The sequence below is a fragment of the Salvelinus fontinalis genome, unplaced genomic scaffold, assembly GCF_029448725.1.
Source record: "Salvelinus fontinalis isolate EN_2023a unplaced genomic scaffold, ASM2944872v1 scaffold_0134, whole genome shotgun sequence".
Lineage (NCBI taxonomy): Eukaryota > Metazoa > Chordata > Actinopteri > Salmoniformes > Salmonidae > Salvelinus > Salvelinus fontinalis.
The window spans coordinates 283547-306939 of NW_026600343.1; the positions used below are offsets into that span (position 1 = coordinate 283547).

The 23393-nt window shown below is 40.4% G+C and overlaps 1 protein-coding gene across 1 annotated transcript in view; it reads right to left on the reverse strand.

Annotated features, from left to right (window-relative positions):
• The window catches only part of LOC129843425 (uncharacterized), a 109460-nt gene that overhangs the window by 37670 nt on the left and 48397 nt on the right, over positions 1 to 23393 (reverse strand). The window contains exons 4-12 of the mRNA XM_055912139.1: positions 22928 to 23044; positions 21022 to 21138; positions 19048 to 19164; positions 14315 to 14425; positions 3943 to 4116; positions 3534 to 3618; positions 3176 to 3404; positions 1004 to 2801; positions 551 to 724 (exon numbers count right to left, since the gene is read on the reverse strand). Coding sequence (XP_055768114.1) covers positions 551 to 724; positions 1004 to 2801; positions 3176 to 3404; positions 3534 to 3618; positions 3943 to 4116; positions 14315 to 14425; positions 19048 to 19164; positions 21022 to 21138; positions 22928 to 23044 — 2922 coding nt within the window. The remainder of the gene's footprint in view (positions 1 to 550; positions 725 to 1003; positions 2802 to 3175; positions 3405 to 3533; positions 3619 to 3942; positions 4117 to 14314; positions 14426 to 19047; positions 19165 to 21021; positions 21139 to 22927; positions 23045 to 23393) is intronic.

The following is a 23393-nucleotide window of genomic DNA, read 5'->3' on the forward strand; positions in this document are numbered from 1 at the left end:
TTATTCATAATGAATGTAGAAGTATTCAGAAACATCTTCTATTCTTACTGACAATACAAGTGAAGTGACTCCAAAATGACAGGACATTATTCACCATTCAGTTTCTATTAAGAAAAACATCCAAAACACAACCAAGACAAACTGCAAATGAATTCAACAAGTTAGTAGAATCACAAGCTTGATGTAATCACTGCAGGCAAAGTGGAATATGGGACCAAATACTAAACTTATGACTACTTTAATACAATATAAGTGCATTTGTCCAAAAATAAAGACTTATTCAAATGGGAGAACAAGATACATAAAGTGATTTCATTTCTAAACTGTAAAATATATATGTATGAATACCTTAAAATAAAACGTGACATTCTATACTGTCGCCTAATATGAAACATTCTTTCTCAAATCCAAAATGCTGGAGCATAGCACCAAATGTAAAACTGTAAGCTTCACTGTCCAAACACATATGGTGTGGACTATGTGTGTCTGGTAAACACATGTGGATCTGGTGAACAGTTATCACTTGTTGACCAACTACAGGAATACTGACCTCAGAGTCTCCAGTTTACAGTGGGGATTCCCCAGTCCAGCAGAGAGCAGCTTCACTCCTGAATCCTTCAGGTCATTGTTACTCAGGTCCAGCTCTCTCAGGTGTGAGGGGTTTGACCTCAGAGCTGAGACCAGAGAAGCACAGCCTTCCTCTGTGACTCCACAGCCTGACAGCCTGACAAAGAGATCATCATGACTTCACAAACACACTGTTCATTTAACACCAGTAGTGTAGAAGGACAATTTGCATTTTGTTGTTCTCCCAAACAACATATAGATTCATCTTCTGTCTCCTAGAATTGTACGGTCATTTTGTTATACTAATGTAAACATCAATGCATTTATTCAATATGTTTTTCAACATAAAATTATATAAGGATTATGTACATCATTTTTTCTAAACTGGATAATGCTTCCTGATGATTAGTTCTTATATGTCATTTTATTTACTCACAGAACAGCTCTGGAGGCTTTGACCACTGGCAGCATCCTCAGAAGACCTTCCTCTGATCTGGAGTATTTCTTCAGGTCAAACACATCCAGCTCCTTTTCTGAAGTCAGCAACACAAAGACCAGAGCTGACCACTGTGCAGGTGACAGTATGGGTTTTGAGAGACTTCCTGATCTCAGGTATCTTTGGATCTCCTCCACTAGAGAATGGTCATTCAGTTCATTCAGACAGTGGAACAGATTGATGCTCCTCTCTGGAGAGAGATTCTCCCCGATCTTCTCCTTGATGTACTTCACTGTTTCTTCATGGGTCTGTGAGCTGCTTCTTGTTTTTGTCAGTAGACCTCGTAAATGCTTCTGATTCGACTCCAGTGAGAGGCCCAGAAGGAAGCGGAGGAAAAGGTCCAGGTTTCCCGTCTCACTTTGTAAGGCTTTATCTACAGCACTCTTGTAGAAAGTAACTTCAGCATTGTCTCTGAACAGCAAAGAAAAGATGCTGGACTTTGTTTGCAGTTTGTCCATTAGATTCTCATTGTTGCTGATGAATGAGAGGAACACATATACAGCAGCCAGAAACTCCTGAATGCTCAGATGAACAAAGCAGTACACCTTGTTCTGGTACAGCCCACATTCCTCTTTAAAGAGCTGTGTGCACAATCCTGAGTACAATGAGGCTTCATTTACATAAATGCCAGCCTCTTTCAGGTCTTCTTCATAGAAAATCAGATTGCCATTCACAAGCTGTTGAAAAGCCAGTTTTCCCAGTGACAGAATGCTCTCTTTATTCCAGTGTGGACCTGTCTCTTCTTTCCCAAGATACTTTTCATTCTTCTGTTTGGTATGAAACACCACAAGGTGTGTGTACATCTCAGTCAGAGTCTTGGGCATCTCTTCTCTCTTATGTTCCAGCATGTGTTCAAGGACTGTTGCAGAAATCCAACAGAAGACTGGAATGTGGCACATGATGTGGAGGCTCCTTGACGTCTTTATGTGTGAGATGATTCTGCTGGCCAGGTCCTCATCACTGAATCTCTTCCTGAAGTACTCCTCCTTCTGTGGGTCATTGAACCCTCGTACCTCTGTCACCTGGTGAACACACTCTGAAGGGATCTTATTGGCTGCTGCAGGTCGGGTAGTTATCCAGAGGAGAGCAGAGGGAAGCAGATTTCCCTTGATGAGATTTGTCAGCAGAACATCCACGGAGGTTGACTCTGTGACGTCCCAACAGATCTTGTTCTTCTGGAAGTCTAGGGGCAGTCGGCACTCATCTAGACCATCAAAGATGAACAGAACTTTGTACTTGTCGTAGTTGGAGATTCCTGATTGTTTGGTTTCCATTGAGAAGTGATTGAGAAGTTCAATGAAAGTGTGTTTGTCCTCTTTCATCAAATTCAGCTCCCGAAAAGGGAATGAAAATACAAATTGGACATCCTGATTTGCTTTTCCATCAGCCCAGTCCAGAATGAACTTCTGCACAGAGACTGTTTTTCCAATGCCAGCGACTCCCTTTGTCAGCACAGTTCTGATAAGTTTGTCTTCTCCAGTTAAGGGTTTGAAGATGTCGTTACATTTGATTGCAGTCTCTGGTCTTGCTTGTTTCCTGGTTGTTGTCTCAATCTGTCTCAGCTCATGTTCATTATTGACCTCTCCTGTTCCACCCTCTGTGATGTAGAGCTCTGTGTAGATCTTATTGAGAAGTGTTGGGTTTCCTTGTTTAGCGATCCCCTCAAATACACATTGAAACTTCTTCTTTAGATTAGATTTGAGTTTACTTTGGCAAATCACAGCTAGCTCATCTGAATCTAGAAATAACACAGAGGATATTAATATTACGTCTGTTTTAATGACTACAGTATTGTAAGACGGTTATAACGTTTTACATTATAATAATTTATTCTCTTAACTGACTGTATAAATGTGTAAATGTTTTCATAATGCATTACAGACTGGTGTGACTGATTATATTATTATTGGTATTATTGATGGTATTATTAATGTTGTCTCTCTCTCTAAATTAATCACCACAACACATCCCTGCTGCTACTTGATGAGGTCACTAGGTGTTGTGTTAAGGCTGCTACAATATCATTGAGTTACACAGCTACTTTAGCTGTACTTTAGCTACAGCTTTTAAATGTTATTAAACATCATTCAACGTGAGGCAGACAGATCTTACATTTCTCCAGTGTGTCAGCAAGCTCCTTCTGGTTCATTTTCCTCAGGATGTGCAGTGTGATCTTCAGAGCCCCCTCTCTGGCACTGCTCTCCTGCTTCTCATCTTCAGCATCCACCACTTCCTTATCCTGCTTCTGACTCTCAAAGCCTTCTGGGAGTTCTGGACTAAGAATCCTCTTGAACATCTTCAGCTCGTTCTTCACAAATGTCATAATTAACTCTTCAAGCAACTGAAATAAATCAAGTAATTAAGTTAAGCAAGAGAATAAATGCTTTCTCATTAACACATTAATGAATGATTGACAGATGAACTTTACTTGAGGGAAACAAAAACAAATGTACATAACAGGACCACATACACTGAATATGGAGGCCAGGTCTGTTTGATGACTCTGGGAAGACTGACCACTGAGAATCTCTGACTCTGATCTCTCCTGTTGGTTTCTGTGGACAAAACATGAGATTACATCTCCTCATCCAGGGAGTGACAACACACACACACACACACACACACACACACACACACACACACACACACACACACACACACACACACACACACACACACACACACACACACACACACACACACACACACACAGGGAGGGGATGTTGTGTTTGTTTAATATTGTTTTAGGACTATGAAAATGGACAAAAGGATTAGCTTATGGATTATGAAAACAACAACAATAAATGGGAAAATGGGAGAGAAATGACTAGAGACAGTGTTGTTTAACTCACTGACCATGACCCATGAGTTCTTCTTACCTTTGTCCAACTTGTAAGTCGCTCTGGATAAGAGCGTCTGCTAAATGACTTAAATGTAAATGTTCAGTAGAAAAGTCTCCCTCTCTGAACAGTATAGGATGACCCATAGACTGGTCACTCTTCATGGACACACAGCTGGGTACAGGGGAGGCTGGTCTCTTCCGCTTGATTGGTCTTCAACACAACAGAGACAAACATTACATCTCTCATCTACTCTGAGCTCAGATGGGGAAACATAAAAAGAGTTTAATTCCAAAACGCAATATGTTCATTTTCAGAAAAGTTGGGAAATTAGATTTTATTTTTAAAGGAATTATTTAAGAAAGAGATTGGTGTGTTTTTTCACTATCTAATCATGTTATTGAGTTGTTCAATGACAGACATGTATTTGATTATAATCTATAACTTGATGATTTCATTTCAGAGACAAATAATCATGTTGCTTTGCAAAATGCTATATATCTGCCTCACTAAAATAAGTAGCACTGCTTGTTTTTACAGTCAAATTTGACCGACCGGCTCAAATCAGTCTCATGTAGCAATATTTTAAATGGTGTTTTTCACATTGGATAAAAGTAGAGACTGAGGGCTAGAAAATGGTATATCACACACTACAGTTGAGGTCCAATGGGAAAGAAATTCTGCTTTGAACGTTAATGAAATTGAAATAACCTCACTTTTGAGAAAATGACCTTTGAATATTTTTGGTACCTACTGGAGAGCTCTTCTTTGTCTACAGGGCTGAATGTATTGGTTCCTACTGGAGAGCTCTTCTTTGTCTACAGGGCTGAATGTGTTGGTTCCTACTGGAGAGCTCTTCTTTGTCTACAGGGCTGAATGTGTTGGTTCCTACTGGAGAGCTCTTCTTTGTCTACAGGGCTGAATGTGTTGGTTCCTACTGGAGAGCTCTTCTTTGTCTAGAGGACTGAATGTGTTGGTACCTACTGGAGAGCTCTTCTTTGTCTACAGGGCTGAATGTGTTGGTTCCTACTGGAGAGCTCTTCTTTGTCTACAGGGTGAATGTGTTGGTACCTACTGGAGAGCGCTTCTTTGTCTACAGGGCTGAATGTGTTGGTTCCTACTGGAGAGCTCTTCTTTGTCTACAGGGCTGAATGTGTTGGTTCCTACTGGAGAGCTCTTCTTTGTCTACAGGACTGAATGTGTTGGTACCTACTGGAGAGCTCTTCTTTGTCTACAGGGTGAATGTGTTGGTTCCTACTGGAGAGCTATTCTTTGTCTACAGGGCTGAATGTGTTGGTTCCTACTGGAGAGCTCTTCTTTGTCTACAGGGCTGAATGTGTTGGTTCCTACTGGAGAGCTCTTCTTTGTCTACAGGGCTGAATGTGTTGGTTCCTACTGGAGAGCTCTTCTTTGTCTACAGGGCTGAATGTGTTGGTTCCTACTGGAGAGCTCTTCTTTGTCTACAGGGCTGAATGTGTTGGTTCCTACTGGAGAGCTCTTCTTTGTCTACAGGGCTGAATGTGTTGGTTCCTACTGGAGAGCTCTTCTTTGTCTACAGGGCTGAATGTGTTGGTACCTACTGGAGAGCTCTTCTTTGTCTACAGGGCTGAATGTGTTGGTTCCTACTGGAGAGCTCTTCTTTGTCTACAGGGCTGAATGTGTTGGTTCCTACTGGAGAGCTCTTCTTTGTCTACAGGGCTGAATGTGTTGGTACCTACTGGAGAGCTCTTCTTTGTCTACAGGACTGAATGTGTTGGTACCTACTGGAGAGCTCTTCTTTGTCTACAGGGCTGAATGTGTTGGTTCCTACTGGAGAGCTCTTCTTTGTCTACAGGGCTGAATGTGTTGGTTCCTACCGGAGAGCTCTTCTTTGTCTACAGGGCTGAATGTGTTGGTTCCTACTGGAGAGCTCTTCTTTGTCTACAGGGCTGAATGTGTTGGTTCCTACTGGAGAGCTCTTCTTTGTCTACAGGGTGAATGTGTTGGTTCCTACTGGAGAGCTCTTCTTTGTCTACAGGGCTGAATGTGTTGGTTCCTACTGGAGAGCTCTTCTTTGTCTACAGGGCTGAATGTGTTGGTTCCTACTGGAGAGCTCTTCTTTGTCTACAGGGCTGAATGTGTTGGTTCCTACTGGAGAGCTCTTCTTTGTCTACAGGGCTGAATGTTTTGGTTCCTACTGGAGAGCTCTTCTTTGTCTACAGGGCTGAATGTGTTGGTTCCTACTGGAGAGCTCTTCTTTGTCTACAGGACTGAATGTGTTGGTTCCTACTGGAGAGCTCTTCTTTGTCTACAGGACTGAATGTGTTGGTACCTACTGGAGAGCTCTTCTTTGTCTACAGGGCTGAATGTGTTGGTTCCTACTGGAGAGCTCTTCTTTGTCTACAGGGTGAATGTGTTGGTACCTACTGGAGAGCTCTTCTTTGTCTACAGGGCTGAATGTGTTGGTTCCTACTGGAGAGCTCTTCTTTGTCTACAGGGCTGAATGTGTTGGTTCCTACTGGAGAGCTCTTCTTTGTCTACAGGGCTGAATGTGTTAGTTCCTACTGGAGAGCTCTTCTTTGTCTACAGGGCTGAATGTTTTGGTTCCTACTGGAGAGCTCTTCTTTGTCTACAGGGCTGAATGTGTTGGTTCCTACTGGAGAGCTCTTCTTTGTCTACAGGGCTGAATGTGTTGGTTCCTACTGGAGAGCTCTTCTTTGTCTACAGGGCTGAATGTGTTGGTTCCTACTGGAGAGCTCTTCTTTGTCTACAGGGCTGAATGTGTTGGTACCTACTGGAGAGCTCTTCTTTGTCTACAGGGCTGAATGTGTTGGTTCCTACTGGAGAGCTCTTCTTTGTCTACAGGACTGAATGTGTTGGTACCTACTGGAGAGCTCTTCTTTGTCTACAGGGTGAATGTGTTGGTTCCTACTGGAGAGCTATTCTTTGTCTACAGGGCTGAATGTGTTGGTTCCTACTGGACAGCTCTTCTTTGTCTACAGGGCTGAATGTGTTGGTTCCTACTGGACAGCTCTTCTTTGTCTACAGGGCTGAATGTGTTGGTTCCTACTGGAGAGCTCTTCTTTGTCTACAGGGCTGAATGTGTTGGTTCCTACTGGAGAGCTCTTCTTTGTCTACAGGGCTGAATGTGTTGGTTCCTACTGGAGAGCTCTTCTTTGTCTACAGGGCTGAATGTGTTGGTTCCTACTGGAGAGCTCTTCTTTGTCTACAGGGCTGAATGTGTTGGTACCTACTGGAGAGCTCTTCTTTGTCTACAGGGCTGAATGTGTTGGTTCCTACTGGAGAGCTCTTCTTTGTCTACAGGGCTGAATGTGTTGGTTCCTACTGGAGAGCTCTTCTTTGTCTACAGGGCTGAATGTGTTGGTACCTACTGGAGAGCTCTTCTTTGTCTACAGGACTGAATGTGTTGGTACCTACTGGAGAGCTCTTCTTTGTCTACAGGGCTGAATGTGTTGGTTCCTACTGGAGAGCTCTTCTTTGTCTACAGGGCTGAATGTGTTGGTTCCTACTGGAGAGCTCTTCTTTGTCTACAGGGCTGAATGTGTTGGTTCCTACTGGAGAGCTCTTCTTTGTCTACAGGGCTGAATGTGTTGGTTCCTACTGGAGAGCTCTTCTTTGTCTACAGGGTGAATGTGTTGGTTCCTACTGGAGAGCTCTTCTTTGTCTACAGGGCTGAATGTGTTGGTTCCTACTGGAGAGCTCTTCTTTGTCTACAGGGCTGAATGTGTTGGTTCCTACTGGAGAGCTCTTCTTTGTCTACAGGGTGAATGTGTTGGTTCCTACTGGAGAGCTCTTCTTTGTCTACAGGGCTGAATGTGTTGGTTCCTACTGGAGAGCTCTTCTTTGTCTACAGGGCTGAATGTGTTGGTTCCTACTGGAGAGCTCTTCTTTGTCTACAGGGCTGAATGTGTTGGTTCCTACTGGAGAGCTCTTCTTTGTCTACAGGGCTGAATGTTTTGGTTCCTACTGGAGAGCTCTTCTTTGTCTACAGGGCTGAATGTGTTGGTTCCTACTGGAGAGCTCTTCTTTGTCTACAGGGCTGAATGTGTTGGTTCCTACTGGAGAGCTCTTCTTTGTCTACAGGGCTGAATGTGTTGGTACCTACTGGAGAGCTCTTCTTTGTCTACAGGGCTGAATGTTTTGGTACCTACTGGAGAGCTCTTCTTTGTCTACAGGGCTGTTACTTTGGCAGATAATGTCACCCATCTAAATAAGTATGTTTTCATATATATATTTAACTAAATGTATAATGTTTTTGGTTTATGTTAGACTCATTGTTTGTTATGCAATAAATTGTTTTTTTTACGGTTTAAGTGGTAAAATGAACTAGAAAATGTTATATTTAGCAATTCAGAGAATTTCCTACTTTAATACGGAATTACACATTATTCAGTACTACTGCAGTTGCGACATAATTCCAATAGATGGCAGCATAAGACCACAAATGACATTTCAGAAGATTAGTTTAGTTTTCTCCCTGTGTGCTTCTTTCTGTCCCTTTTCACACTGCTAACACAAGAGGAAGGACTGAAAAAGCATTTCACAGATTACTGTGAAGTAATATAATTATGATTCATGTTTATTATTATCTGTTTTTACGCTCCTGTTTTGAAATTTTACTTCATTACTATAACGATTATCAATAAGCCTGAGCATTAATTCAGTCACCTCTGGTTGAGAAAAACGTATTTTCCAAGTACATTCATTGTTAATTTCATCAACCAGCATCGACCCACTCTGCCTGCTCTCACAAGTAGCCAACTCAGCCCGCTAAAGAGCTTGTGTCGTCACTCTGCCTTCTCGAGCAAGCGAGGGGCATGTTGAGGTAAATTTACTAACCGGGAGGGTTGAATTATGTAATTTATTGGAGGGCTGGAAGACGCACTCTTGTCTTTTCTATTCCGAGGTTGTTTACTCGCAATATCAGATATTAAGATGTTTTTTAAAATGCATGAAAACTACGGTTGAGGTTCTGACTAGTGATTATTTACCTGGGGTTCAATACATGCTATAGTCACAACTTTTTTTTCTCCCAAAAACAACACGGCCCTAATACAAGATATACAGCTAACTAAAGTAATGTGTGACCATTTTATGTAAAGCAACACACTTTCACGACTTCCGCCGAAGTCGGCCCTTCTCCTTGTTCGGGTGGTGTTCGGCGGTCGACGTCACCGGCTTTCTAGTCACCATCGATCCATTTTTCAGTTTCGTTTTGTTTTGTCTGTATTACACACACCTGGTTTCAATTCCCCTATCATGTTCCCTATTTAACTTCTTTGGGCTGCAGGGGCAGTATTGAGTAGCCTGGATAAAAGGTGCCCATTTCAAAAGGCCTCGTACTCAATTCTTGCTCGTACAATATGCATATTATTATTATTATTGGATAGAAAACACTCTCTAGTTTCTAAAACCGTTTGAATTATATCTGTGAGTAAAACAGAACTAATTTTGCAGCAAACTTCCTGACAGGAAGTGGAAAATCTGAAATCGATGCTCTGTTCTAGGGCCTGCCTATAAATGTCCTTGATATTTATTAGTATACATGCACTTCATACGTCTTCCACTAGATGTCGACAGGCAGTGAGAGAAGAAATGGAGTGTATAACTTGATCTGGGGTCGAATAAAAGCTCTTGGCATGACGTGTCACCAGTTTCCTGTTTTCTGGAGCGTGCGAGAAGGGACCTGGTATTGCCTTCTGAAAAGCTGTCGTTATAGACGACTAATATCTCCGGCTTTGATTTTATTTGATAAATGTGACAATATCATCGTAAAGTATGTTTTTTTCAATATAGTTTTATTAGATTATTGAAATTTTTTCGGGACGTTAGGCGTGTTGCGTTGTTCTGTGTTTGTTGACGATGGAGAGCTTCGCGCCACTTAGCTAGTGTGCTTGCTAATTCAAGAGGGAAAAATGCCATTCTAAAACCAAACAACGATTGTTCCCGACAAAGGACCCCTTGTACAACATTCTGATGGAAGATCATCAAAAGTAGGACCCATTTTATGATGTTATTTCATATATCTGTCGTACATGTGTACTAGTAGTTTGCGCCCAGATTTTGGGCACTCTCTCGCCATAACGTAAGCTGCATGTCGTAATGAAGTTATTTTTAGAATTCTAACACGGCGATTGCATTAAGAACTAGTGTATCTATCATTTCCTATACAACATGTATTTTTTAGTAACGTTTATGAATAGTTATTTGGTCAGAATAGGTGATTGTCATAAAAATATCCGGACTTTCTGGGAAAAAGATGCTACGTTAGCACAATGTATAACCACTGATTTCAGCTCTAAATATGCACATTTTCGAACAAAACATAAGTGTATGTATAACCTGATGTTATAGGACTGTCATCTGATGAAGCTTATCAAGGTTAGTCAAAAATTATATATCTTTTGCTGGTTTGTTACGATCGCTAACTTTTGCTGCTGGTAAATGGCTTGTGTTTCTGGCTATTGTGGTAAGCTAATATAATGCTATATTGTGTTTTCGCTGTAAAACACTTAAAAAATCTGAATGTTTATCTTTCATTTGCTGTACACCATGTATTTTTCATAAATGTTTTATGATGAGTATTTAGGTAGTTCACGTTGGTGTCTGTAATTACTCTGGCTGCTTCGGTGCTATTTGTGACGGTAGCTGTGATGGTAGCTGCAATGTAAAACTGATTTATACCTCAAATATGCACATTTTTCGAACAAAACATAGATTTATTGTATAACATGTTATAAGACTGTCATCTGATGAAGTTGTTTCTTGGTTAGTTTGGTTGGTTTTGTGCATGCTACCTGTGCTGTGAAAAATGTATGTCCTTTTTTGTATTTGGTGGTGAGCTAACATAAATATACGTGGTGCTTTCGCTGTAAAACATTTAAAAAATCGGACATGTTGGCTGGATTCACAAGATGTGTATCTTTAATTTCCTGTATTGGACTTGTTAATGTATGAAAGTTAAATATTTCAAAAAAATATATTTTGAATTTCGCGCCCTGCACTTGAGCTGGCTGTTGTCATAAGTGTACCGACGTCGGGCTTGCAGCCATAAGAAGTTTTACCCCTCTGGCATTCATTTCTGTTTTGTCCGTGATTGTTTGTTGCGTTAGTGGTTGTTGTTAATACGTGTGTGTTTGTTATTATTCCATTTGAGGAATTTTTGCTGAATTTTTGAGTAAACGCTGTGGTTTCGCTCAACACCTGTGTCCTGCGCTTGACTCCGCTACTTCTCTGCACACAACCCTGACACACAGCCCTAATACGAGATATATAGCTAACTAAAATAATGAGTGACCATTTTAGAAAATCATGGGACATATAGTCTGTGGTTGCATGCTATTTTATGTCAATCATATTGTTGCTTGTAGCCTATAACTGACACCTTGTGGTCTTATGCTGCCATCTATTGGAAATATTTAGCAATTAAAAGTTATTAATTAATTTGCAGACATTGGCGAGGCAGCTGAGAAATAAAGTGTATTTTTCTTGTTAATTCCTTAGATCAGTCTCAAACCTGCCCCACGCCAAATGCTGGACTTTCACATAGAGGTTACTAGGTCACCCAGTTCAAACCACATTAGAAAAATACAATTAATGTGGCTTTTTTATCAAGTTTTCTGCATTGCAATAATAAATACAATACAAACGCAAAAAAAGCTAAATGCTTAGACAGGTTTTGATTTACAAAATAAGCAAAATCTCTATTTAGTACTATAATTGTAATAACTAACATAATATTATTACTAAAATAGTTTCAAAAATTGTTCTACGCCACGCTATAATTAGGGTTAAGGATAAAATAGGTCATACGTAGGGTTAGAGTTAATGTATAGGACTTTGTGACATCTGCTGATGTAAAAAGGGCTTCATAAATACATTTGATTGATTGTTTGGTTTAGGGTTTTTAAGGCAAAAAAAGAGTATGGGTTTATAGCTCCGTTGCTCCTCCCTGTGGCCTTCTGTGGGTACTACATAACTCATTCACAACACCTGCTAGGCTCATAATCTGAGGTAACAACTGAGTCAGATCTACAAATCAATTAGCTAGACCTGTCCATCTGGTTTGTAACTCAGTGAACCTGCGCAGCATTCGATCATTTCGATGACTTCAAATGAAAATGTAGATGAATATCAAATTACCCAGCAGCCATTTAGAAACAACAAGTCGTCAACAAAAAAAACTGTTCCTCGATAGAACGAAGTTAATAGGGTGAAAAATGACCTAAAATAAGGCCTGTTTTTTAGCGATTACTAAATCAAAAGGGACATATGGTAATATTATGAAACTGGGCTCCATGGCGGATGCAATGAACTAGTTTTTAATCAGACAAAAGTAATGTGTCCAGCCTACTTGAGGCGCCCTGAAAATAATATAAACAAGTTTGGTCCTTGGACACAGAGGGGTTAAACACTAAAGTTACCGTCCATCTAGTGAAGAGAGGAGAACCGGACAGAGGTAGCCAGCATCCGTCAACGAGAGAGGGAGAAGCCCTCCACGGATTTAACAGGTGGAAGAAACAACCGGGGAGCTCCATCGGTCCACAAGAAATGCAGACAGCCGGTGATGATGTAGTGGTAGCTAGGATAACTAGGATGCTGCTGGTAGAGTAGCTAGCTAGCTTACCTAGCTGTACCGACTAGCTAGGATAACTAGGATGCTGCTGGTAGAGTAGCTAGCTAGCTTACCTAGCTGTACCGACTAGCTTGGCTAGCTAGAAGGTCGTTCGTCTGTCCCTATCTCGAGGATGATGACGATTCCGGTGAACCATAAACTCATACAAGGATAGAGAGTGAAAAGGATCTGTCTCCACTCATACTGTCCCTGACCGTAAAGAAAAAAACAAATTGAACACTGAACTTCGGTGTCTCAACACTGTAGTGAACTCCGTCGTTATTCCCCAAGATCACCTCAGCCAACTGTAACTGGACAATATGCTTGGCGCCACACCGAACGTGGGCAGTTCCAGAACAGTTGCGCAAAATAATTAAACCCAGTCTTTACAGTGGGTTACATTAGTAATATTCCTTTTATATAAATTTTTTTATGATTATGTTAAACAAACATTCTAAGTTTTTTTACAACAATGTTTTGAGATCTGGGTCCACATCCACAAAGCGTCTCAGAGTAGAAAATTGGTCGTATAAGTGCTGAGAATAAAGACATTTTACACTCATGGGTATACATTAAAGCTATGCATGAAGTCTCTAGTCCCATCTAGTCAGCAGATATTTAGGACACCTCGTGAGCTGTCCTAAGTTGTTAAGAGTTCACAGCAGGTGTCTTGATAATACTATAGAATAATGCAGTCAGTGGTGCAATTATGTAATTGCTTTGGAGTAGTTAAATAATGTTTTATATTTCTATATGATCAATCGATAAATAATATAGACCTACATGCAACAGTATGTTTGTGCTTTTTGCAATGATTTATGTATAATAATTACGTATCACAAGTGATACCATGTATGTCTGTGGCGGCAGGTAGCCTCGTGGTTAGAGTGTTGGGCTAGATCGAATCTCTGAGCTGACAAGGTAAACATCTGCCCCTGAACAAGGCAGTTATTAACCCACTGTTCCTAGGCTGTCATTGTAAATAACATCTGCTAATGTCACGCCCTGACCTTAGAGAGCCGTTTTATGTCTCTATTTGGTTTGGTCAGGGTGTGATTTGGGTGGGCATTCTATGTTCTGTTTTCTAGGTTTTTGTGTTTCTATGTTTTGGCCGGGTATGGTTCTCAATGAGGGACAGCTGTCTATCGTTGTCTCTGATTGGGAATCATACTTAGGCAGCCTTTTTCCCTTTTGTGTTTGTGGGAAGTTATCTTTGTTAGGGGCACTATAGCCCTTGTAAGCTTCACGGTCGTTCCTTTGTTTCTTGTTTTGTTGGCGACATTATAAATAAAGAAATGTACGCTCAGCACGCTGCACCTTGGTCTCATTCCGACGACGGCCGTGACAGCTAACCATATGTATGTGACTAATACAATTTGATTTATATCTGGGACTAAGTTTGTTTATGTGTTGGTCTTATGTTCTGTGTTTGTAAACTCCAGCTCAGATGATCGGGCTAAAAACCTTTAAAGTGGTCACAAATATGAGTAAAGGACTTGTCAACAACATTATTTGGGTTTGAGTTAACAGAATTTTTAAAACCTTGTCTGTTTTGTGCCCTGGGATTTGTAGAACCTGTGTTTAACATTTTGAACACAAACACGCTATTTGTATCAATACCATGAGCATTTACTCTGTGATTAGATACCTGGTATATACCAGGACTATTTACTCTGTGTTGAAGAAATGTCTCCCTTGGTGCATGTAATTGGCGGCATCATAGATTGGAGTCTTCATTTCACAGACTGCTGTTGCTCTGTGAATACATACCTGGTATGTACCATGAGTACTACTTACCCTGTAAATGCAGAAAAGTATCCATCTTCGCAATCATAGAAAATGTCCATAGACCCGTCATTATTCATGGACAGATAGCTGGGTGAGTCTGGTCTCTCCGGATGGATTGGGCTTCAACACAACAGAAACAGACCTTCAGTCTCTAGTCTAATCTAGACTAATGATGATGATGTCATGTCACTGATACCAGGTCAGAGACAACATATGTAGTTAATAAAACATGCCAAGAGATTTATGTCTGTCCCCACAGTGTCCCCACGGTGCATTGCTGAATATCCTAAAGGTTTCAGAGCAGTGGTTTCCAGCCTGGTGAATATCCTAAAGGTTTCAGATCAGTGGTTTCCAGCCTGGTGAATATCCTAAAGGTTTCAGAGCAGTGGTTTCTAGCCTGGTGAACATCCTAAAGGTTTCAGATGAGTGGTTTCCAGCCAGGTGAATATCCTAAAGGTTTCAGATCAGTGGTTTCCAGCCAGGTGAATATCCTAAAGGTTTCAGAGCAGTGGTTTCCAGCCTGGTGAATATCCTAAAGGTTTCAGATCAGTGGTTTCCAGCCAGGTGCTCTGCATTTTATTATATATTTTAATTAAAATACAACATTGTAACTGTTGGGAACTAATGGTATTATAAGCAATTGAAGGGTTTCATTCCAAAACACTATATATCCATTTTCAGAAAAGTTGGTAAATTAGCTTTTATTGTTTAAAGAAATTATGAAAAAGATTGGTGTTTTTTCACTATCTAATCACGTCATGTAGTCGTTCAATGACAGAGATGTATTTGTTTTAAAATCTATCACCTGATGGTTTCCTTTCAAAGGGACAAATAATCATGTTTATTTCCTGAATGCTATGTATCTGCCTCATTCTCAGAGAAATTAGTAGTACTGCTAGGTTTTACACAGTAATAATATGTATCTGCCTCACTCTCAGAGAAATCAGTAGTACTGCTAGGTTTTACACAGTAATAATATATATCTGCCTCACTCTCAGAGAAATCAGTAGCACTGCTAGGTTTTACACAGTAATAATATATATCTGCCTCACTCTCAGAGAAATCAGTAGCACTGCTAGGTTTTACACAGTAATAATATGTATCTGCCTCACTCTCAGAGAAATCAGTAGCACTGCTAGGTTTTACACAGTAATAATATGTATCTGCCTCATTCTCAAAGAAATCAGTAGCACTGCTAGGTTTTACACAGTAATAATATATATCTGCCTCACTCTCAGAGAAATCAGTAGTACTGCTAGGTTTTACACAGTAATAATATATATCTGCCTCACTCTCAGAGAAATCAGTAGTACTGCTAGGTTTTACACAGTAATAATATATATCTGCCTCATTCTCAGAGAAATCAGTAGTACTGCTAGGTTTTACACAGTAATAATATATATCTGCCTCATTCTCAGAGAAATCAGTAGTACTGCTAGGTTTTACACAGTAATAATATATATCTGCCCCACTCTCAGAGAAATCAGTATTACTGCTAGGTTTTACACAGTAATAATATATATCTGCCTCACTCTCAGAGAAATCAGTAGTTCTGCTAGGTTTTACACAGTCAAATGTAACAAATACCTACATGTATAATAAAGATATGTAAAAATTATACATTTGTGACATCAATAAAAAAAAGTTCGATTTAAAAAAAAAATCAGTAATATGAGATCTGTATGTTAAACATTTCATTTTTAATTCAGCAGATGTTTTTATCCAGGACCTGGTTTCCCAAAAGCATCTTAAAGCTCAGTTCATCATCAAAGCCTTAATAGGAGCATCGTTAAATCTCTGAGCTGTTTCCCAAAACCATCGTTATTAACGTAGAACATTTGAGTGACTCGTTAGATGCTTTTATTACCCTCCCACGTCACTTTATACACAGAAGATCTCTGCTAAACATAGAATCAAATGGTTTATCAGACTCTCTGCGGATAAATTCAGAACAAAGTTGACTACAAATACAAAGTTGCAAATGTCTTTGCAATTCATAGAAAATATACATTAAAATATAAACAGTTGATACAAACAAGCCCTTTCCAAGCAATGCAGTTAAAAAGTAAGAACTATTAAATAAATAAATAAAGGAAATAGTAACACAATAAACTAACAATAATGATATTATAAGGAGAACCAGTACTGAGTCAATGTACAGGGGTACCAGGTAGTTGAGGTAATAATGAGACTATAAGGAGTACCAGTACTGAGTCAATGTGCATGGTACCAGGTAGTTGAGGTAATAATGAGACTATAAGGAGTACCAGTACTGAGTCAATGTGCAGGGGTACCAGGTAGTTGAGGTAATAGAGACTATAAGGAGAACCAGTACTGAGTCAATGTGCAGGGGTACCAGGTAGTTGAGGTAATAATGAGACTATAAGGAGTACCAGTACTGAGTCAATGTGCATGGTACCAGGTAGTTGAGGTAATAATGAGACTATAAGGAGTACCAGTACTGAGTCAATGTGCAGGGGTACCAGGTAGTTGAGGTAATAATGAGACTATAAGGAGTACCAGTACTGAGTCAATGTGCAGGGGTACCAGGTAGTTGAGGTAATAATGAGACTATAAGGAGTACCAGTACTGAGTCAATGTGCATGGTACCAGGTAGTTGAGGTAATAATGAGACTATAAGGAGTACCAGTACTGAGTCAATGTGCAGGGGTACCAGGTAGTTGAGGTAATAATGAGACTATAAGAAGTACCAGTACTGAGTCAATGTGTAGGGGTACCAGGTAGTTGAGGTAATAATGAGACTATAAGGAGTACCAGTACTGAGTCAATGTGCAGGGTACCAGGTAATTGAGGTAATAATGAGACTATAATTGAGGTAATATGTACATGTAGGTAGGGGTAAAAGTGACTAGAGATTACATCTCCTCATCCAGGGAGTGCACACACACACACACACACACACACACACACACACACACACACACACACACACACACACACACACACACACACACACACACACACACACAGGACTATGAAAATGGACAAAAGGATTAGCCTATGGATTATGAAAACAACAAAAGAAATGGGAAAATGGGAGAGTAGAAATGACTAGAGACAGTGTTGTTTAACTCACTGACCATGACCCATGAGTTCTTCTTACCTTTGTTCAGTAGAAAAGTCTCCCTCTCTAAAGGATATAGGTAGACCCATAGACTGGTCACTCTTCATGGACACACAGCTGGGTACAGGGGAGGCTGGTCTCTCCTGCTTGATTGGGCTTCAACACAACAGAGACAAACATTACATCTCTCATCTACTCTGAGCTCAGATGGGGAAACATAAGAAGAGTTTCATTCCAAAAAGCTATATATCCATTTTCAGAAATGTTCGTAAATTAGCTTTTATTCTTTAAAGAAGTTATGTTTTGTTATTGTTTTAATCTGAAACAGATTGGTGTGTTTTTCCACTATCTAATCATGGCATGGGATTGTTCAATGACAGACATGTATTTGTTTAAAAATCCCTTGATGTTTTCATTTCAGAGAGACAAATAATCATGTTTTTATTTCTCGCAAAATGCTATATATTTGCCTCACTCTCAAATGTGACCGACCATAATAATGAGACTATAAGGAGTACCAGTACTGAGTCAATGCGCAGGGGTACCAGGTAGTTGAGGTAATAATGAGACTATAAGGAGTACCAGTACTGAGTCAATGTGCAGGGTACCAGGTAGTTGAGGTAATAATGAGACTATAAGGAGTACCAGTACTGAGTCAATGTGCAGGGTACCAGGTAGTTGAGGTAATAATGAGGCTATAAGGAGAACCAGTACTGAGTCAATGTGCAGGGTACCAGGTAGTTGAGGTAATAATGAGACTATAAGGAGTACCAGTACTGAGTCAATGTTCAGGGGTACCATGTAGTTGAGGTAATAATGAGACTATAAGGAGTACCAGTACTGAGTCAATGTGCAGGGTACCAGGTAGTTGAGGTAATAATGAGGCTATAAGGAGAACCAGTACTGAGTCAATGTGCAGGGGTACCAGGTAGTTGAGGTAATAATGAGACTATAATGAGAACCAGTACTGAGTCAATGTGCAGGGGTACCAGGTAGTTGAGGTAATAATGAGACTATAAGGAGTACCAGTACTGAGTCAATGTGCAGGGTACCAGGTAGTTGAGGTAATAATGAGACTATAAGGAGTACCAGTACTGAGTCAATGTGCAGGGTACCAGGTAGTTGAGGTAATAATGAGACTATAATGAGTACCAGTACTGAGTCAATGTGCAGGGGTACCAGGTAGTTGAGGTAATAATGAGACTATAAGGAGTACCAGTACTGAGTCAATGTGCAGGGTACCAGGTAGTTGAGGTAATAATGAGACTATAAGGAGTACCAGTACTGAGTCAATGTGTAGGGGTACCAGGTAGTTGAGGTAATAATGAGACTATAATTGAGGTAATATGTACATGTAGGTAGGGGTAAAAGTGACTAGAGATTACATCTCCTCATCCAGGGAGTGCACACACACACACACACACACACACACACACACACACACACACACACACACACACACACACACACACACACACACACACACACACACACACACACACACACACACACACACACACACAGGACTATGAAAATGGACAAAAGGATTAGTCTATGGATTATGAAAACAACAAAAGAAATGGGAAAATGGGAGAGGAGAAATGACTAGAGACAGTGTTGATTAACTCACTGACCATGACCCATGAGTTCTTCTTACCTTTGTTCAGTAGAAAAGTCTCCCTCTCTAAAGGATATAGGATGACCCGTAGACCGGTCACTCTTCATGGACACACAGCTGGGAACAGGGGAGGCTGGTCTCTCCTGCTTGATTGGACTACAACACAACAGAGACAAACATTACATCTCTCATCTACTCTGAGCTCAGATGTGGAAACAGAAGAAGAGTTTCATTCCAAAAAGCTATATATCCATTTTCAGAAATGTTCGTAAATTAGCTTTTATTCTTTAAAGAAGTTATGTTTTGTTATTGTTTTAATCTGAAAGAGATTGGTGTGTTTTTCCACTATCTAATCATGGCATGGGATTGTTCAATGACAGACATGTATTTGTTTAAAAATCCCTTGATGTTTTCATTTCAGAGAGACAAATAATCATGTTTTTATTTCTCGCAAAATGCTATATATTTGCCTCACTCTCAAATGTGACCGACCATAATAATGAGGCTATAAGGAGTACCAGTACTGAGTCAATGCGCAGGGGTACCAGGTAGTTGAGGTAATAATGAGACTATAAGGAGTACCAGTACTGAGTCAATGCGCAGGGGTACCAGGTAGTTGAGGTAATAATGAGACTATAAGGAGTACCAGTACTGAGTCAATGTGCAGGGTACCAGGTAGTTGAGGTAATAATGAGACTATAAGGAGTACCAGTACTGAGTCAATGCGCAGGGGTACCAGGTAGTTGAGGTAATAATGAGACTATAAGGAGTACCAGTACTGAGTCAATGTGCAGGGTACCAGGTAGTTGAGGTAATAATGAGACTATAAGGAGTACCAGTACTGAGTCAATGTGCAGGGTACCAGGTAGTTGAGGAAATAATGAGACTATAAGGAGTACCAGTACTGAGTCAATGTGCAGGGTACCAGGTAGTTGAGTTAATAATGAGACTATAAGGAGTACCAGTACTGAGTCAATGTGTAGGGGTACCAGGTAGTTGAGGTAATAATGAGACTATAAGGAGTACCAGTACTGAGTCAATGTGCAGGGGTACCAGGTAGTTGAGGTAATAATGAGACTATAAGGAGTACCAGTACTGAGTCAATGTGCAGGGGTACCAGGTAGTTGAGGAAATAATGAGACTATAAGGAGTACCAGTACTGAGTCAATGTGCATGGTACCAGGTAGTTGAGGTAATAATGAGACTATAAGGAGTACCAGTACTGAGTCAATGTGCAGGGTACCAGGTAGTTGAGGTAATAATGAGACTATAAGGAGTACCAGTACTGAGTCAATGTGCAGGGTACCAGGTAGTTGAGGTAATAATGAGACTATAAGGAGTACCAGTACTGAGTCAATGTGCAGGGTACCAGGTAGTTGAGGTAATAATGAGACTATAAGGAGTACCAGTACTGAGTCAATGTGCAGGGGTACCAGGTAGTTGAGGTAATAATGAGACTATAAGGAGTACCAGTACTGAGTCAATGTGCATGGTACCAGGTAGTTGAGGTAATAATGAGACTATAAGGAGTACCAGTACTGAGTCAATGTGCAGGGGTACCAGGTAGTTGAGGTAATAATGAGACTATGAGGAGTACCAGTACTGAGTCAATGTGCAGGGGTACCAGGTAGTTGAGGTAATAATGAGACTATAAGGAGTACCAGTACTGAGTCAATGTGTAGGGGTACCAGGTAGTTGAGGTAATAATGAGACTATAATTGAGGTAATATGTACATGTAGGTAGGGGTAAAAGTGACTAGAGATTACATCTCCTCATCCAGGGAGTGCACACACACACACACACACACACACACACACACACACACACACACACACACACACACACACACACACACACACACACACACACACACACACAGGACTATGAAAATGGACAAAAGGATTAGCCTATGGATTATGAAAACAACAAAAGAAATGGGAAAATGGGAGAGGAGAAATGACTAGAGACAGTGTTGTTTAACTCACTCACCATGACCCATGAGTTCTACTTACCTTTGTTCAGTAGAAAAGTCTCCCTCTCTAAAGGATATAGGACGATCCATAGACCGGTCACTCTTCATGGACACACAGCTGGGAACAGGGGAGGCTGGTCTCTCCTGCTTGATTGGACTACAACACAACAGAGACAAACATTACATCTCTCATCTACTCTGAGCTCAGATGTGGAAACAGAAGAAGAGTTTCATTCCAAAAAGCTATATATCCATTTTCAGAAATGTTCGTAAATTAGCTTTTATTCTTTAAAGAAGTTATGTTTTGTTATTGTTTTAATCTGAAAGAGATTGGTGTGTTTTTCCACTATCTAATCATGGCATGGGATTGTTCAATGACAGACATGTATTTGTTTAAAAATCCCTTGATGTTTTCATTTCAGAGAGACAAATAATCATGTTTTTATTTCTCGCAAAATGCTATATATTTGCCTCACTCTCAAATGTGACCGACCATAATAATGAGGCTATAAGGAGTACCAATACTGAGTCAATGCGCAGGGGTACCAGGTAGTTGAGGTAATAATGAGACTATAAGGAGTACCAGTACTGAGTCAATGTGCAGGGGTACCAGGTAGTTGAGGTAATAATGAGACTATAAGGAGTACCAGTACTGAGTCAATGTGCAGGGGTACCAGGTAGTTGAGGAAATAATGAGACTATAAGGAGTACCAGTACTGAGTCAATGTGCATGGTACCAGGTAGTTGAGGTAATAATGAGACTATAAGGAGTACCAGTACTGAGTCAATGTGCAGGGTACCAGGTAGTTGAGGTAATAATGAGACTATAAGGAGTACCAGTACTGAGTCAATGTGCAGGGTACCAGGTAGTTGAGGTAATAATGAGACTATAAGGAGTACCAGTACTGAGTCAATGTGCAGGGTACCAGGTAGTTGAGGTAATAATGAGACTATAAGGAGTACCAGTACTGAGTCAATGTGCAGGGGTACCAGGTAGTTGAGGTAATAATGAGACTATAAGGAGTACCAGTACTGAGTCAATGTGCATGGTACCAGGTAGTTGAGGTAATAATGAGACTATAAGGAGTACCAGTACTGAGTCAATGTGCAGGGGTACCAGGTAGTTGAGGTAATAATGAGACTATAAGGAGTACCAGTACTGAGTCAATGTGTAGGGGTACCAGGTAGTTGAGGTAATAATGAGACTATAAGGAGTACCAGTACTGAGTCAATGTGCAGGGGTACCAGGTAGTTGAGGTAATAATGAGACTATAAGGAGTACCAGTACTGAGTCAATGTTCAGGGGTATCATGTAGTTGAGGTAATAATGAGACTATAAGGAGTACCAGTACTGAGTCAATGTGCAGGGTACCAGGTAGTTGAGGTAATAATGAGGCTATAAGGAGAACCAGTACTGAGTCAATGTGCAGGGGTACCAGGTAGTTGAGGTAATAATGAGACTATAATGAGAACCAGTACTGAGTCAATGTGCAGGGGTACCAGGTAGTTGAGGTAATAATGAGACTATAAGGAGTACCAGTACTGAGTCAATGTGCAGGGTACCAGGTAGTTGAGGTAATAATGAGACTATAAGGAGTACCAGTACTGAGTCAATGTGTAGGGGTACCAGGTAGTTGAGGTAATAATGAGACTATAATTGAGGTAATATGTACATGTAGGTAGGGGTAAAAGTGACTAGAGATTACATCTCCTCATCCAGGGAGTGCACACACACACACACACACACACACACACACACACACACACACACACACACACACACACACACACACACACACACACACACACACAGGACTATGAAAATGGACAAAAGGATTAGTCTATGGATTATGAAAACAACAAAAGAAATGGGAAAATGGGAGAGGAGAAATGACTAGAGACAGTGTTGATTAACTCACTGACCATGACCCATGAGTTCTTCTTACCTTTGTTCAGTAGAAAAGTCTCCCTCTCTAAAGGATATAGGATGACCCATAGACCGGTCACTCTTCATGGACACACAGCTGGGAACAGGGGAGGCTGGTCTCTCCTGCTTGATTGGACTACAACACAACAGAGACAAACATTACATCTCTCATCTACTCTGAGCTCAGATGTGGAAACAGAAGAAGAGTTTCATTCCAAAAAGCTATATATCCATTTTCAGAAATGTTCGTAAATTAGCTTTTATTCTTTAAAGAAGTTATGTTTTGTTATTGTTTTAATCTGAAAGAGATTGGTGTGTTTTTCCACTATCTAATCATGGCATGGGATTGTTCAATGACAGACATGTATTTGTTTAAAAATCCCTTGATGTTTTCATTTCAGAGAGACAAATAATCATGTTTTTATTTCTCGCAAAATGCTATATATTTGCCTCACTCTCAAATGTGACCGACCATAATAATGAGG